Below are 14,371 nucleotides of genomic sequence, written 5' to 3'. Positions count from 1 at the left end.
GATTATAGTGAAGCCATGTTAGCCACCGTGTGAAGAAGGTTTAGCTACTTGGTGGACCCTGCTACAACAACTCTGGGAGTCTTGAGGAATGTGGGTTTGTCCTGCAGTCCGTTACTACCCCCCCCCCCCCCCCCCCTACTCTCACTGTCTCTGCCTCGCTCCGTGTCCCCTCCCCTCTCCCAAACAGGGCATTTCCCTAACTTTTCTCTTTTTCTCACAAGGCTATAGTGCAATATTCCATTCTGTGGCACATAATCTACTCTCAAATTCTGACTCTGGTCTCCTCGACGCCAAGGCACTCCATCTGACTGTTGCAAGGTATGGTGCTCATTAGTGATCTCTTGACTGCAGTTCAATGAAGCTATCAATGGCTTTGATTGTGGCTATTGTTTCAGCGGCCCGTTGTTTTCAGGAGTGACTGTCTCCTTGCATGCAGGTCTGCGTTATAGAGGGTGTTGTCAAACGACACAAATGCATTGAAAGTTGAATGTTTGTTAAAAAGCGGATGGAAGTCGGAATTTGCACTTTTTGTTGCGAAAACTGCATGAAAAGTGGAAAGAAAACCCCAACCGGCTAGTCACGTTTTACAGTTTGATCGCTCGCCCTGTTTTGAGTTTTCAAACGTTGGGATAATTTTTCCTGGCAAGTTGAGCGGAATAATAATAGAATAAGGCGCTCTAAACAATTTCCCATCTGGGATTGAATTGTGTTCCACCGAGCAGGAGCTGATGTTGCGTTTTTCTCCATTCATAAAGTTGCGGTGACATGAAGGGCTCGTGTCGTTGCTGCGATATTGTAAAACACCACATTTGCCTTTCTGTCAACTTGCAGACTTCTTCAGCGGCTTTGGTTTAGTAGCCTACTTTTCAAGTGCAGCAGTTTTTGTTTGTTTGTGTGTAGATCCTTCATGGACCTGTTTCTGTGGCTCTCAACAGTCAGAAACCCCTAACTCTATGGTTAAATCTGCTGCACGGGCTATGCCTCTGAGCATGTCAAGTTATAGGCTACTGTGACTGCTTTACTTCTGAATTCACCGTGCGATTACAATAGGCTACATTTTTAGCCACCAAATGTACAGCTTTTATGAGATGCTGAATTGATAATAAAGTGTACTGGTGCTTTACCTGCGTTACTTTGACAGCACTGTCGGAGAGGCTACTCAGCAGAGCACCCATGGGTAGCCTAATTGATCAGGCATTTCTTTTGTTCGGAATTGATCCCGCCTCCATTCACTTCGCCTACTGCAAGCGGCCAAAGCCAACTTTTTTTGTGTCGAGTTTACTTGGACCTTAAGAAGCTTAATCACTATTATTATACGTTTACAATTGGATACATCATATCCCTCCTCAAAGTAGCGGTGCTAGCCACAGATACACATTTAGACACTCTTGTTTTTGTGTTGTAAAAAAGAAAAATGTTTGAAATATGTAATAGCCTACTTACAGTTAACATTAATATCTCTTTCTATGTCTTCCATGCTAGTCCCTGTCTTGCCAACCACTCTATCTCTGCCTTTATTCTCTGTGTGCTACTCTGTTCGAGGCTCATCTATCGCTCCTCATTTTCCATTAAAATGAGTCATTGTAGATGTGGGGTCATTCATACTTATTTTCTTGCCTTTGTCCAGCCCCATATAGCCTATAGAATGTGGCTGGACCCATGGCTAGAGGGCTGGGACTGTTGAGGTTATACATCACCAGGGGCCCACCGTTCACTCTCAAACCTGTGGTCTATAATGAGGTTAAGAAGAGAAAATAAACCTCACCGCTGTCCAATTCAGTTGGATCTTGAAAGTTTTTTCAATTTAATATGCCATAATGCAGTTAGGACAGGCTTGTGAGACTATATAGGCCACATATGGGGTTAGCAATTCCCAAATAATTAGATTTATAAATCCAGGCCCAACAAATCACATGATAAGCAGTAATAAACTATAATTTATTGTTGTGCTTTTATGTGGATGAGTTATTGGTCTTTTCTAAACAATTAAATATACCCACTCCTATATCTGGGATTTTTTGAAATAAATACTTTCATTTATCCTCACCATTCATCTCTCACCCTTGTCCTGTCTACCTAACTCTCTCCAGTCTGTCTCTCTGGCTCCCTCTAGGTCACAAAGCTCTGATTAAGGAAAGTAGTTCCCAAACTTTTTGGGACATGCCCATGCAAATTGAAGCATTATTCATTCACAGTGTCACAGTATGCATATGTGAGATGAGAGTGAGATTCCCCTCTTACACTTGTTTGGGTAAATACATTTTAGAGCCATCAGGTTTCATAAGAAAGAGCAAAGAGGAAAGTCAAGATAATGTGTGCAACAGATAAATTTTTTTGTCATGTGTTTTCACTATTTCACAACCCTTCAGATGTATCTTTCAACCTTTGGGTGTTTTTTTTACCCCCAGTTTGGTAAACAATGATGGAGTGATGGTCCGATGGTTCGAGTCCTGCCCAACCGCTATGCTTTAAACTTTGCCGTTTTGTCGCAGTGTTCGTACACTGCGACAAAACGGCAAAGTTTAAAGCATAGCGGTTGTAAAGCATTTGTGCAATGGTTTATGGTTTCAGACACGTAGACAGGTTTTAAAATGTTATCTTTTAACAATAAACATTTAATACACAACAGCACTGAACCACTGAGCATGTCGATCTGATGAGTTTATGACTTTTCTCTATGTAGTCCTTAGGCCTACAGTATTTGGTGTCTATGAAGTGATAAACCACTTATGAGACTGCTTTGAAGTGCAGTATAGTGAAAACAGATTGCTGGAAGGATTAAAGTTTCCTTTCTGTTTCCTGGCATGTTCTTTTCTTTATTCCCAAAAAGTGGATAGTTCAATAGCAAACCATTTTACAAGAGAATCATTGATTTATCAGTGAAGGGGTATGCCTACTGCGGGAGCGTGTTTATGTTGCCACAACCCGATGGTCCCATTGCCCTATGTTCCCGCATTTCTGAATTATCCAACGATATAAAAGAGATTAGTATGGCTGTGTGTGTGTGTTTGTGTGTGTGTGTGTGTGTGTGTGTGTGTGTGTCAGTCTCACTCCTATTCTAACCTGTCCCCTTTTCCTAACCCTAACCACACAGCTGTGATGCCTGAACCTAATCACCAATTTAAGGAACATAGGGCTGTGGGACCATCAGGCTGTGGGAACAAAGGGATGACCTCAACTAATCAATGAACAGTTGTAATTAGCTTGCTAAAAGTAGTGTATACACAGGTAAAATAGTTAGCTAAAAGCAATAGACAAATATTGGTTTGCTAGCTAAAAGTAATGAATAAACAGGAAACAGTTATATAATGTATACAGTATTATTGTTTTGCTAGCTAAAAGTAAATGATACACTTAAAATAGTTAGCTAGCTAAAACAAAGAATCAATAGTTCAATTGTTAAATAAAAGTGATTAATAAACTCTTTGCATTGTAAAATTTAAGTAAACAATTAACAGTTGAAACAGTAGTCTTAACTGAAAGTATTGGTACAGCCTAAACACTGATGATTGAATTATTGAAAAAAGTTATTGTAACAAGATCTACTTTTGCATTATTAATAGTGCTTATCAACCAGTTCATAATCCATTCAAATTTACATATTTGAACTTAGTGCTGCTGACAAAGGGGAACATGAGCTCATCTGACAAGGGTGTGGGAGTAACATATCAAGTACGTCAGACGACAAAGGTTGGGGACCACTCAGTTACTTTAACCCACAGTTCCTCTCTGTATTTCAAGTATTTCTTTCATCTGCTTTCTTCTCTCTGTCTAGCCACTACTCTGGAGTGCATACCAGGACTTGGTCTGGATCCAGGTCTAGATTCCTCTGCTGAGCCTGGGTCCATACAGTGAACAGAGAGTAAGAGAGTAAGTGGTAAAAAACAGAAGAGTGCCACGGTTGGAGGCATATTAGCCAGACCCCACCAATGGGATCAGGGATGCTCTCACAGGTACTGCTGGGATGGGCAGCAGTGTGTCTGTCGGCGGTACATATAGCTTGTGCTCAAACTGGAGATGGACCGTACCAAGCTAGCCGATTCACCAGCACTGTGGACCAGAGAGAGGCGCAGCGGGTTCGACGCCGCGGCCAGGAGACACTGAGAGGGTAGGAATGAGAATGTGTGTGTGTGTGTGTGCCACTGTCTTTGGCATATCCCCAATGAGCAGCATTGCACAATTCAGTTTGTTATTGTTTTTATCCGTGTTAAACTCTGGAGGCATTTATAAGTCGAGAAATGAAGAAAAGTGTATCAAGTAAGTTTGGTTTTGCGTACACAACTCAGAGAACATTTGTAGCTGTATCTGGAGACGTTTTAAAATATACATGGCTTTCCCCCTCTCTTCTTTCCTGGCTCTCTTTCAACTGCTGTGCTCACTGGGCTGAGGCCAAGCTCGCTTTATACCAAATTATGCCGCTGAATACTACCACATTGTTTTCTCAAAAACAGCACATGTTTGACCCTAACAGGCTGCTTGCCACTATGAAATCTCCCAGTGTATTTACAGCAAATTGACATTTTCATGGGAAAGTGGGGAATAAGCAGCCTTCTATACATCTCATAAGGGAATGATAAGTGAAAAGCCTGATCCAAATACCGCTGTGTGTATTAGCTAAGCTGGAGAAAGTAGTTCAGGACTGCTGTGGGGAGATTGCTGGCCCACAGTGTTGTAAGTACAGGCAACCTGCAGGGAAAATGATGTGTGTGGGTACACATATGTGTGTGTGTGTGTGTGTGTGTGTGTGTGTGTGTGTGTGTGTTTTTAAAGGTGTTGTTCATTTGAGAGTCTGTATTTGGGGAGTATCCAGGGATCACTTCACCTCTTACCAGCTGCAACCCCCCATCCCTCACCCCTTCGGTCTCTTCTCTCTCCTGCGGTCCAAATGCTTTCACTTTGTAAACTTAAATAACGTTGAAACTGGGTGTCAGATGTGTGGCCGCATAGCAGAGTTTTCCGCTGCATATTTCGCCACTTCTTCTTGAAAAACAAAGGATGTTTTGTTGGGGCCAATTTTCAGTGTCTGCATCAGTTATTCCAATCAGACTCCCATCTGTCCCAGCTTATGGTTCCCCCAGTGCCAAGCCACAGGAAATGAGGTATTCGTATCACCCGAGGGGGGTATGAAAAGGGGCATTTGTTTCACTGCTGTAGGTGACAAAGCAGCATAGCGACTAAAAGAGGGAAAAAAAGAGCATGTGAGAAAATTTGAGGTAAAATGAAAATGAAATTGGGAGCGACAGTGACAGAGATAGACAGGCGTAACTAAACTCAGTGAATTGTATTCAGTATGCATAGAGTCATAGAACTGTTGTTTTCTCTAAAAACATACTCAGTGACGGCTCCTGCTGCATGATAAAAAAAATGTATTGGTCTGCCTTGTCACTAATTTTTGGTTAACATGGACGGCATATGTATGTGTTAAATAGATATTATAGATCTCCATAAGCACATTTAGCTAAAGGAGATGTTTTTAGACCAAAGTATGAACAGGAAGACAAAGCAACTTAAACATTTCCACTGTCAATTTTACTGTTTACAGATGCCATGACAGAGTTATCCCGTCCTACACATCAAGTGTTCATTGAATCACAAATGAGGCGATTGGCATCAAACCCAAAACATTAAATGCATGAACTAACTTAACAATATTTCATCTGCACAGTTTGTCTAACTGCCCGTGAGCAGCCAGAAGAGAGACCCAGGAGACCTTGCACAATAGTGTATTATTCCCATAAAATAGTGTGTGATTTCATGAGAACTTTTAACAAAAGCCTGCCGACTTTTTCCATTACATTGTTAGATTCTGGAAACACTAGTGTAAAACTTCGGATTTAAATGCCCATGTAGTGATAGTGTTGGAAACACATGATTAGATTACATACTTGAGAGCATTTTAGGCTAAAAAGATGTTTGGATGCTTGGCTTCAGGCCAGTGTGAGTACCACAAACCAGAGTTATTTGACGAAATAATCAACATCTTTCTAATTGTTTTCATTTATAGGCGTCGCCTGGTAACTGTCACTTGAAAATTTGACTAGGCACCTACCATGTGTTCAGGCCTGGCCAAAGCAAATAGGAGGAATGTGTTGAATTTATTTTTTAGTTACTGTTTGAGTGTCGCTGGCTGAGAACAGTCACAGTTCATCCGAAATCTGGTCAAATTAGTCATCTGCTTGTGTGCATGTTTCATCCAACCACCTCTGGACAGAAGCCGCTGGGTGAAGAAATCGCATTTGTGATGAGTGAGTAAGTGTTTTGGCTGTTGATTAAGCTCTGCATAGCGATCCCCAGATGTGTCTCACACAGAAGTTATTGAATTTTACTACAACTCATTCACCCCAACACACTTTAACACATGCAAACCCAGGCTTGTGTCTTGCCATAATGCTTTCATCTTAGTGTAGCAGCAATCACAGGCGACTGTCAATAGCTCAGTATGGGTTTCACAGAATCTCTGTGTGGGAGATGGAGGGAGGTTAGTTTAATGATGGTCATTATGCTGGCCTTGGGCTGGGTTGCAGTGTTTATTTGCTGGCTAGTACTCAACATCCCCTGGTCTGTCTCTGGTAGCACTGTGTCTGATGCTGACTGACTCTGATTTATTGGCCTCCACTGCAGCCTGGCATCAGTCCACTTAAGGGCGGTATCTGGTCAGACCTTCTGGCTGGTTGGCTAACTGGCATGCTTATTCGATGGGATGTCTGTCTCATTGGTAGAATGAATGGCAGAGACTGAGATTTCAAATTCACTACCAACTAAAAGGTGTTGCATATTATATTTAGTTTGAAAATATCTATTGTATGTTAGAGTTGAAGCCAGCCAGCCAGCCATTATTTTTGCTGCCACCCACCTTATTAACTCTGCCCAGCTTGTCTCAGTTTTACTCAGCTCTGCTGACGTGAGACGCCTTGGATGCTGGCTAACTTGGCAGACGGTCAGCCCCAATGTAGATAATTACATTCAATGACTCAAGGCCAGTCCAGGGACTTGATTCTGAGTGTTTTGAGAACAGAGTGAACAATTGACAGTTCCCCTTTCTGTTTTTTTGTGCATAAGGCTCCTTTTAAGGTTTTTTTTTTTTTTGCATTTTCAAGCTTTATTAGATAGTACAGAGTGGAAATGGGGAGACAGAGAGAGAGGGGGGATGACCTGCAGTAAAGGTCCACGGGTCGGATTTGAACCCGCGACCACTGCGACTAAGGCCGGAGCCAATATGGTACACACTCTATACACTATGCCACCGGAACGCCCCCCTTTTAAGGTTTTTATGTGCCTGTGCTTTATGCATACTGCATGCAAAGGCTAAGAATGGGATTAGCCTGGACAGCTGATTGGCATGTGGTCTGGTAATAAAGCGGTTTTCACTGAGTCAGACTGTAAGAAACGATTTAGACATCAGTTTACTTCCCACATTTGACATACAATAAAAAAACAAAACACACATTTTGCATTCACACACAGAAAATAAGTGTGTGATCTTAATCATTTGATTTTCAATTACTTCTGCTTAAACACATTCTAGCCATTCATTCTAGCCATTCACAAACAATATTTGCTTTGCCAGAACTCATTTTAGTCATGAAAGCTCTTGTTTAATGACATTAGTTTTTATTTAAGTAGAACAATAAACAAACTCTGGGGTTTGTGTGGTAGGCTAGTTGAGGTAATTGTTCTATACAATAGCACTCGATAATTAACTCTCGTTAGCGCCTGTCTCTGTTACTCAGCGATTCCTCACCCTTTAACTCTGTTAGTTAAAGTTATCTTTAATGACATGATTGCAGAGATTATCCACTATTTCCACCTATAAGGGATGGGTATCTGCAATTACTCGAGGACATACTTTGCAGTACAATTTTTGATCTACTGCCAAATCTTCTGTATTGTGAGACAACACACTTCATCTTCACCATATGTCAGATTGGATTATTAGATCCAAGTAATCAAGCCCCTTTTACACAGAGATTGCGGCATATTGACGGAACAACATCACTCCAAAATGCCAGCTTTGCTTGCTTCTGTGTTATTTACACAGAACCAAGCAACGCCGGCCTGCTGGCGCATCAGTAGCCCCTTTTACACAGCGCTCCGGAATGAAAGAGGTGCTTGTAAACAGCGTCAGGTGTGACGTAAACATTTAGCGCCGCGCCGGTCAGCTGCTTTACAACAACACTGGCCGGTGAATTGAGAGCAGAAGTGCTGGAGCTTGCAGTAAGAGGGCCGTATTTTACTGTCCCCACGATGTGCCAGTTGATCTCGCTACGCGCTGAGTCCAACATCACTGGGACAGTTAACCAAACTGACTAAATCAATCCGACCGCTTCACCTCTGTGTGTGTGTGTGTGTGTGTGTGTGTGTGTGTGTGTGTGTGTGTGTGTGTGTGTGTGTGACAGGTTGGTTGTGAGCGAGTCTCTTTGTGAGGGCAGAGATCTGCCAATCAGACATAAACATACACATACACAGTGTGTGAAGTCACGTTACTGTAGACAGAAATGAAGTGTGGATATACGCTCAGACTTAGGATAATAATAGCGGCGGCGGAATGTGTTAGCAAAACAGTAGCTCTGTGGCTAACAGCTGAGCCGGAGCCTTCAGTCAGCTGAAGCAGACAGTCTAGCGGGGCGAGCAGACTATTCCCCCGTTACTAGGTCGACCTTCAAGCTGAACAAGAGCCCTCCGCTGCGCGTCGGGCTCCTGCTTCAGCTTGTCGGTCTTTATTTCTAGCAAGTGACCCGTTCGCTATACTTTATCCCTTACTTAGCCTAGCCTAGCTTTCCATTGTACAACTTCTCCTGGGCAGAAATAGACTCTTACACTCTGCAAAATGAAGCGCGGGGGTTTGGATTGAGCAACGGACCTTATGATCAGCTAGATTATACACCGTTCCTTTTATTAGGTGATTTTTACGGGACATCAGGCCGCCGTGGTTACACACGTCCTTCAACTGCTAACATGGTCGCATGTTTAGAACATAGACTATGGAACGTCAAACGCCCCCCTGTTCCGCAACAACAAGCTGGAGCATTTAAACAGAGAGGCGGAACTGATTGTGTCGGGAATCTTACTACCCCCCGAGGTAGTAAAATTCCCGGAACAATCTCTCGCACCTTTCTTCCCTCGTTCCGCAACTGTCGCATTTATACAGCAGGGCGGAGGGCCGAAAGGCCGGCATATTCCCGGCTTTCACTGGCTGTGTAAAAGGGGCTAAGAAGAACTGTAGGCCTACTTAAAGACCTACTTCACCGGTGGAAATATGAAGGTGTATTGAACTCTGAGATCTTATGTCGTATGAATGTGCAAACATTTTTAAAATCGGTTCTCTATTAGGCCTTTCACACCAAAATGAACCAAGAGTCAGTTCCAGGCTGGTGTTGGGGTCAGTTCAAAACTGGTTACAGCCTTATCCCAGTTATGAACCGGTTGGTTTCACATCGACCGGAGACAGCCATGGAGCCGGCAAGAGAGCAACGTCATGACGTCACTGTAAACGTGTGTGTACGTCACCCGACGCCGCTGCTCTTGTGGCTAACGCTAAAGCTACCGCTAGCTTTAAGCACAACAACAGCGGCGAATACGTCTTATTTTTACACTTGTTGGCTCTCGCTTTGCTTTCTTAAGCAAACAGGACCCATACAGCGTATTCTCGCCGGTCAATTTGATCGCTACGTTCGGTAATTATGTTATGTTTACGTCTCGTAGTAGCGGTGTTTTTAAATATGGCGGGCATGAGGTTTGAGTTGCTCTGGTTGGTCAGGATAATCCCTCCCCCAACCGTTCGCGCAAGCAGTTCTTATCAAACCCTGCTCAATCCTGGGGTATGAGTTCCCCCGGTTTTTACGGCCCGGAGCAGGCTCTCTGGCGGTGTGAAACCAAAACACTGGCTCTAACTCCGAACAAGCCCAGAACTAGCTCCGATTTTGCGGCGGTGTGAAAGGCCTATATGATCTCACTGTCTAACCCTACATTTTACTAGTGTGACATCACACTAGTAAAAATGTAGGGATTAATTAACAGGACAGCAGCTTTTTTTTTCTTTCTTAATTCCTAGTTTAGAAACCACTGGACTAAACCAACTAAATGCATACAATTAAGAGAAAGTAGTTCCACTGCGACCAACTGGGATAGCTACTTACTAGGATGCTATATTAATCTTATGATTTCTCATAGTGATGTACAGTATTAGTCATAAGAGGTATTTTAATGCAAAACAAGTCATTTTGGTTTTACTTATTTTCCTCATACCTAATGTACATATAGCAATGTTAGTAGTTTCTTGATTCAAAATTTCATTCATTATAATGTTACAACATATTGTTAGTATAATCTTTTTTCTACCTTCTCACTTTACTTATATTCCAATCTTTCATCTTTACTTCCTTAGTATGACGTGTTTGTAAATCTTCCACCACTGTTTCATAGCTATATCTGCCTTATCACCATGTGTAATTGGGTCATATTCTTCACACTACATCCCTTTATCATCCCCACCCCTAGTATAGGGTCTGATGGGAGAGCAACAGGCCCAGGTGTCGCTACAGGCAGCAATATGTAAGGGTTTTGTTAAAGAGGGGGCGGGGGGTCAGACTCCAGGCATGCGACATTTAACCTATGACCAATGGACTGACAAACACACACACACACACACACACACACACACACACACACACACATGGACACAGACACCTGACCTCTACAACTGTGAACTTCTGGTCCATGTATGTGTATGGAAATGGACTGTCTGTAGTCATTTTCCATGACGTGCTGCCCTTCCTTGTAGGTCAGTGAAGGCTGGCTGCTGTGAACTGCCTTAACCTTTGGCCCCTGCAGATTCCTGATTAGAGGACACTTAGGCTTCAGTCATATAACTTGTTGATTTTGCAGTTTCTAATTTTATGCTCTCTCTCACTCTGCTAAAAACCCAAAGAAACAAAAAAAAACCTCAATACTTTACAACAAAATAAATACAATTAACGCTCCAACTAAAGCTTTTTTTTTAAATAGCCATTGATCTGTATACTGTATGTAGGTCAATATGATCATGGATATTGTAGTTATTTGGCCTATGAAAATGCCTATGAAACTGTGAACTCAGACTACAGTATCCTTCTTTTTTCTCTTCATTCTTCCTATTTCCGCTTGGATGAGGTGGCAGCCATTTTCCTTTTATTACTATTAATGGAAGTTAACGAGCGATCCACTGCCCGGGAAGCAACTTCAAAGGCAGCAACATGGCCACAGAAGAGTTAATCTCCTTTAGATTGTGCCCTGAGAACAGTAGGACATTTCAATATTGAGGAAAAACCCCTAGGGCTTAAACTCCTTTTTTTTAACAGCTGTCTTTCATTCCGATTTACCCTTCAGTTTATCCCCTAAAGCCTCCTCTCTGTGATAGGAGAGCAAGCATTGACCTGGAGGAAAGAGAGAGAGAGAGACAGAGAGAGAGAGAGAGAGAGAGAGAGAGAGTTAGGAATAAAAACAAACCCGAGCGCCTTTGGCTCAGACCCCTATGATCCTTCATATATTCACAACCTCTGGGTCCATAACAGCGGAACATCTTTTAACGCTTTGTGGAGAAATAGATCAGAGTAGAAGTTGGGTTCACTGCTTATTAAGCGGTTGGAATGCTGATTTCTCGCTCTATGCATTTCTGATTTTTTTTCCCCTGTTTGAAGCTCTCTCTTGTGTATGTGTCCCACACATTCATCCCCCACTAAGGGTCTGGCCTCTTCTTGCTTATGCTGCTATCTCCTTTGTTTCCATATCTCTGTTTTCCGCTCCCACTCCTCGTCCTTCCTCCTCTTCTCAACATAAACTTTGTTTTCTTTTCCCTCCCACAGATCCCCTTGTTCCTTTCACACCGCCCCATCTTCTTCTTCTCCCCTTGAACACCATTCCTCTCGCTCGCTCTCTTTACACTTTCTCTCTAAAACCAACCCTCATGCTCCCGTATTTTTCTCCCCTTCCTGTTTTATTTGTGTCTTCCTTCTGTGTCTATGACCCTCTAATTCTACCTATGCGTAAATATCTCTTGTCTTGCTGCCCACCTGTTTGCCCCCCCCCCACACTCCCGTTGTCCCTGTGCCATCTGGTAATGTGTTTGGAGGTGGGCCCTGCTCTATCCATCACAGGTTCAAACCCCAGCTGTCATCTCCCTGGTGACAGCCCGGGGTTACCACGGATACTGTCTGGCAAGGAGGAGAGGAAGGTTAGGAGGAACTTGAGTAGTTCATCAGAGTTTACACTCAGTTTCCCACTTAGTCTGCAATGTTTTAATCTCTTGGTTTGAATTGCATATCCGACTAAAAGCTGTTCATTTCTGTTGTAGTCTATTCGCCATAAAAACCAAACTACTATTACAAGAAAAAAAGTAAAGTCTCAAAAAAGAGTTTCATGTTGTCAAGTCTATTGCTTATGTCCTTTGATTTAATTTTTTTTTTAAATTTTTTATGTGGCTTGAAACAAGTAATTATATTGTAAGCTTTAGTTTTGCTGGTAGATTTTTGGACAGACTTATAGACTAGGTTCCCCTCATTTACAGTCTTTATGTCCTAAATTTAGCTAGCCTCCTAGAGTCTAGCTTCTTATTGTATTTGAATTATTACATGAAAAAAAGCCTAGTTTGTATTATGGCAGCAAATTGCATCACAGCCAATTTAGAGCAAAGTCGTGAAAGCGGTTGCCCCAACAACGTCATGTTTTAAGAAAAATAACCCCCAAAGCTCACCATTAAAGGAGCACTTTGTTAGATTCTTTTTAGGGGTCAGTTCAGTTGTCATGAGGCATAGTGCCACTCAGCCTGTGAAAACACTTGTAAATGTCTTCTGGGACTCTGGAGGGAGCTCTGCAAAGCTAGAAAAAATAACTCCGATGACATCATCCGAGTTATTTTGATTTAGCTTTGAGACTTGAAATGTTTGACAGGAAAACTTGTGTTATAAAAGAGGGACATGAAGTTTGAAAGATGAGGGCATTTAAAAAACGGCATCCTGCTTGGTACTAAAAGACAGAATGTCTCAGCCTCCTGTCTTCCTTAAATCTGTCTCTCACAAGTCCCTCAACTTTATGGAAGCGCTCAATACTACATCCCCAGTGTATCCTTTAACGAGTTGTTGTTTAATTTTATTAGTCCTTGGTCAATGTCGAATAACACTGGGTAATCCAGCGTCACTTTAAACAGTCGTAAATTATGTCCCGGGGCCAAAACATTTTTCTAGACCAGAGAGTGGCAAATTACTTTACCATGAGCATCTGGATCAGGCTTTATCCCAATTTACCAAGCTGTGGTCCCTCAAATCTTAGTCACGCCATCAGAAAATGCAAGCAACTAACCACCAACACAGATGACCACAGATATACCCGTCATTACACACTTTGAAAGGTCACTACGGATATCATTAGGAACACCGCATAGTTGGAATCCCTTCAGCTTGTTAAACAGCTTTATACAGCATCCTGTGGTATTTCACTCACGCACACTTTTCGTATAGAACATGGATTTGGGTTTTTGTGATTGATGCATGTTGGGATTTTTACTCCGTTTCTAAATAAACCGAGTTATAAGTAGTCATGTCATTATCCCCGGACGATAAAAAGTGAAGTGTTCTTCACGTTAGCTTGTAGGGCAGTGGCAAACCTCAGTCCCCGCTGCATGTTTATGGCTGTGTTTGTGCATGTGCGAGCAGAGGCCAAGTCATATAGATGTGGTTAAGCCATCTCCTCAGAGGAAAACTCTGTGGCTAACCTGTCAGGCTAATCAAGTGCTCCATATGCTGTGATGACTCTTACATCTGTCAGACAATGTCCGAGTTCACCGCAGACTCTCCACCAATAAGAACAGGAGTTGAGAATGAGAGCGGGCTGCTGCAGCGAATCGGAGCAGCACTGGATATTTGCCAGAGAACAGGACAGCCAGGCATGGAATTTTTTGGGAGAAAAGAGGACTTTATACATCCTGTCCTTCTGAGTTTAAATCCAGCCTTGAATGAAAACAAAATGGTACTCCTTGTGTTGTAGGCCCCATAGCATTTCCTTTCCCCTCCTCCCCTCCGTGGAAATACCTCCATCAATCACTCTTGGAGGCTTTGTATCAAAGTTTGTTTGGCTTATTCTCAAAGCTGAGGCCGTGTAGGTCTTGGGTAGCTCAGAAAAAATAACTCATAACTGTGTGTATATTTCTTTAGGGGTTTTACTAAAATATGATTGGGAGGTCTAGGTTAGTAGTGAGTTTGTCTGTTCTTTCTCTTTTTTGTTTCTGCTAGGCCCAATGTGTGTGGCTCTCGCTTCCATTCATACTGCTGTCCGGGCTGGAAGACTCTGCCTGGAGGGAACCAGTGTATTGTTCGTAAGTCCCTCCATCCTTAAATCCTCT

At 42.6% G+C, this 14,371-nt stretch overlaps 1 protein-coding gene across 1 annotated transcript in view; it reads left to right on the top strand.

The window, feature by feature from the left end:
* Window positions 1-234: 234 nt before the first annotated feature.
* Window positions 235-14,371, top strand: part of fbn2b (fibrillin 2b) — a 68,531-nt gene continuing 54,394 nt past the window's right edge. The window contains 3 exon segments of the mRNA XM_080033112.1: window positions 235-318; window positions 3,776-4,108; window positions 14,262-14,344. Coding sequence (XP_079889238.1) covers window positions 3,930-4,108; window positions 14,262-14,344 — 262 coding nt within the window. The 5' untranslated portion in view covers window positions 235-318; window positions 3,776-3,929.

Source organism: Ammodytes marinus, assembly GCF_949987685.1.
Source record: "Ammodytes marinus genome assembly, chromosome: 8".
NCBI classification, from domain to species: domain Eukaryota; kingdom Metazoa; phylum Chordata; class Actinopteri; order Uranoscopiformes; family Ammodytidae; genus Ammodytes; species Ammodytes marinus.
The sequence above is the reverse complement of the archived record's forward strand: the minus strand, read 5'-3'. Positions and strand labels throughout refer to the sequence as shown.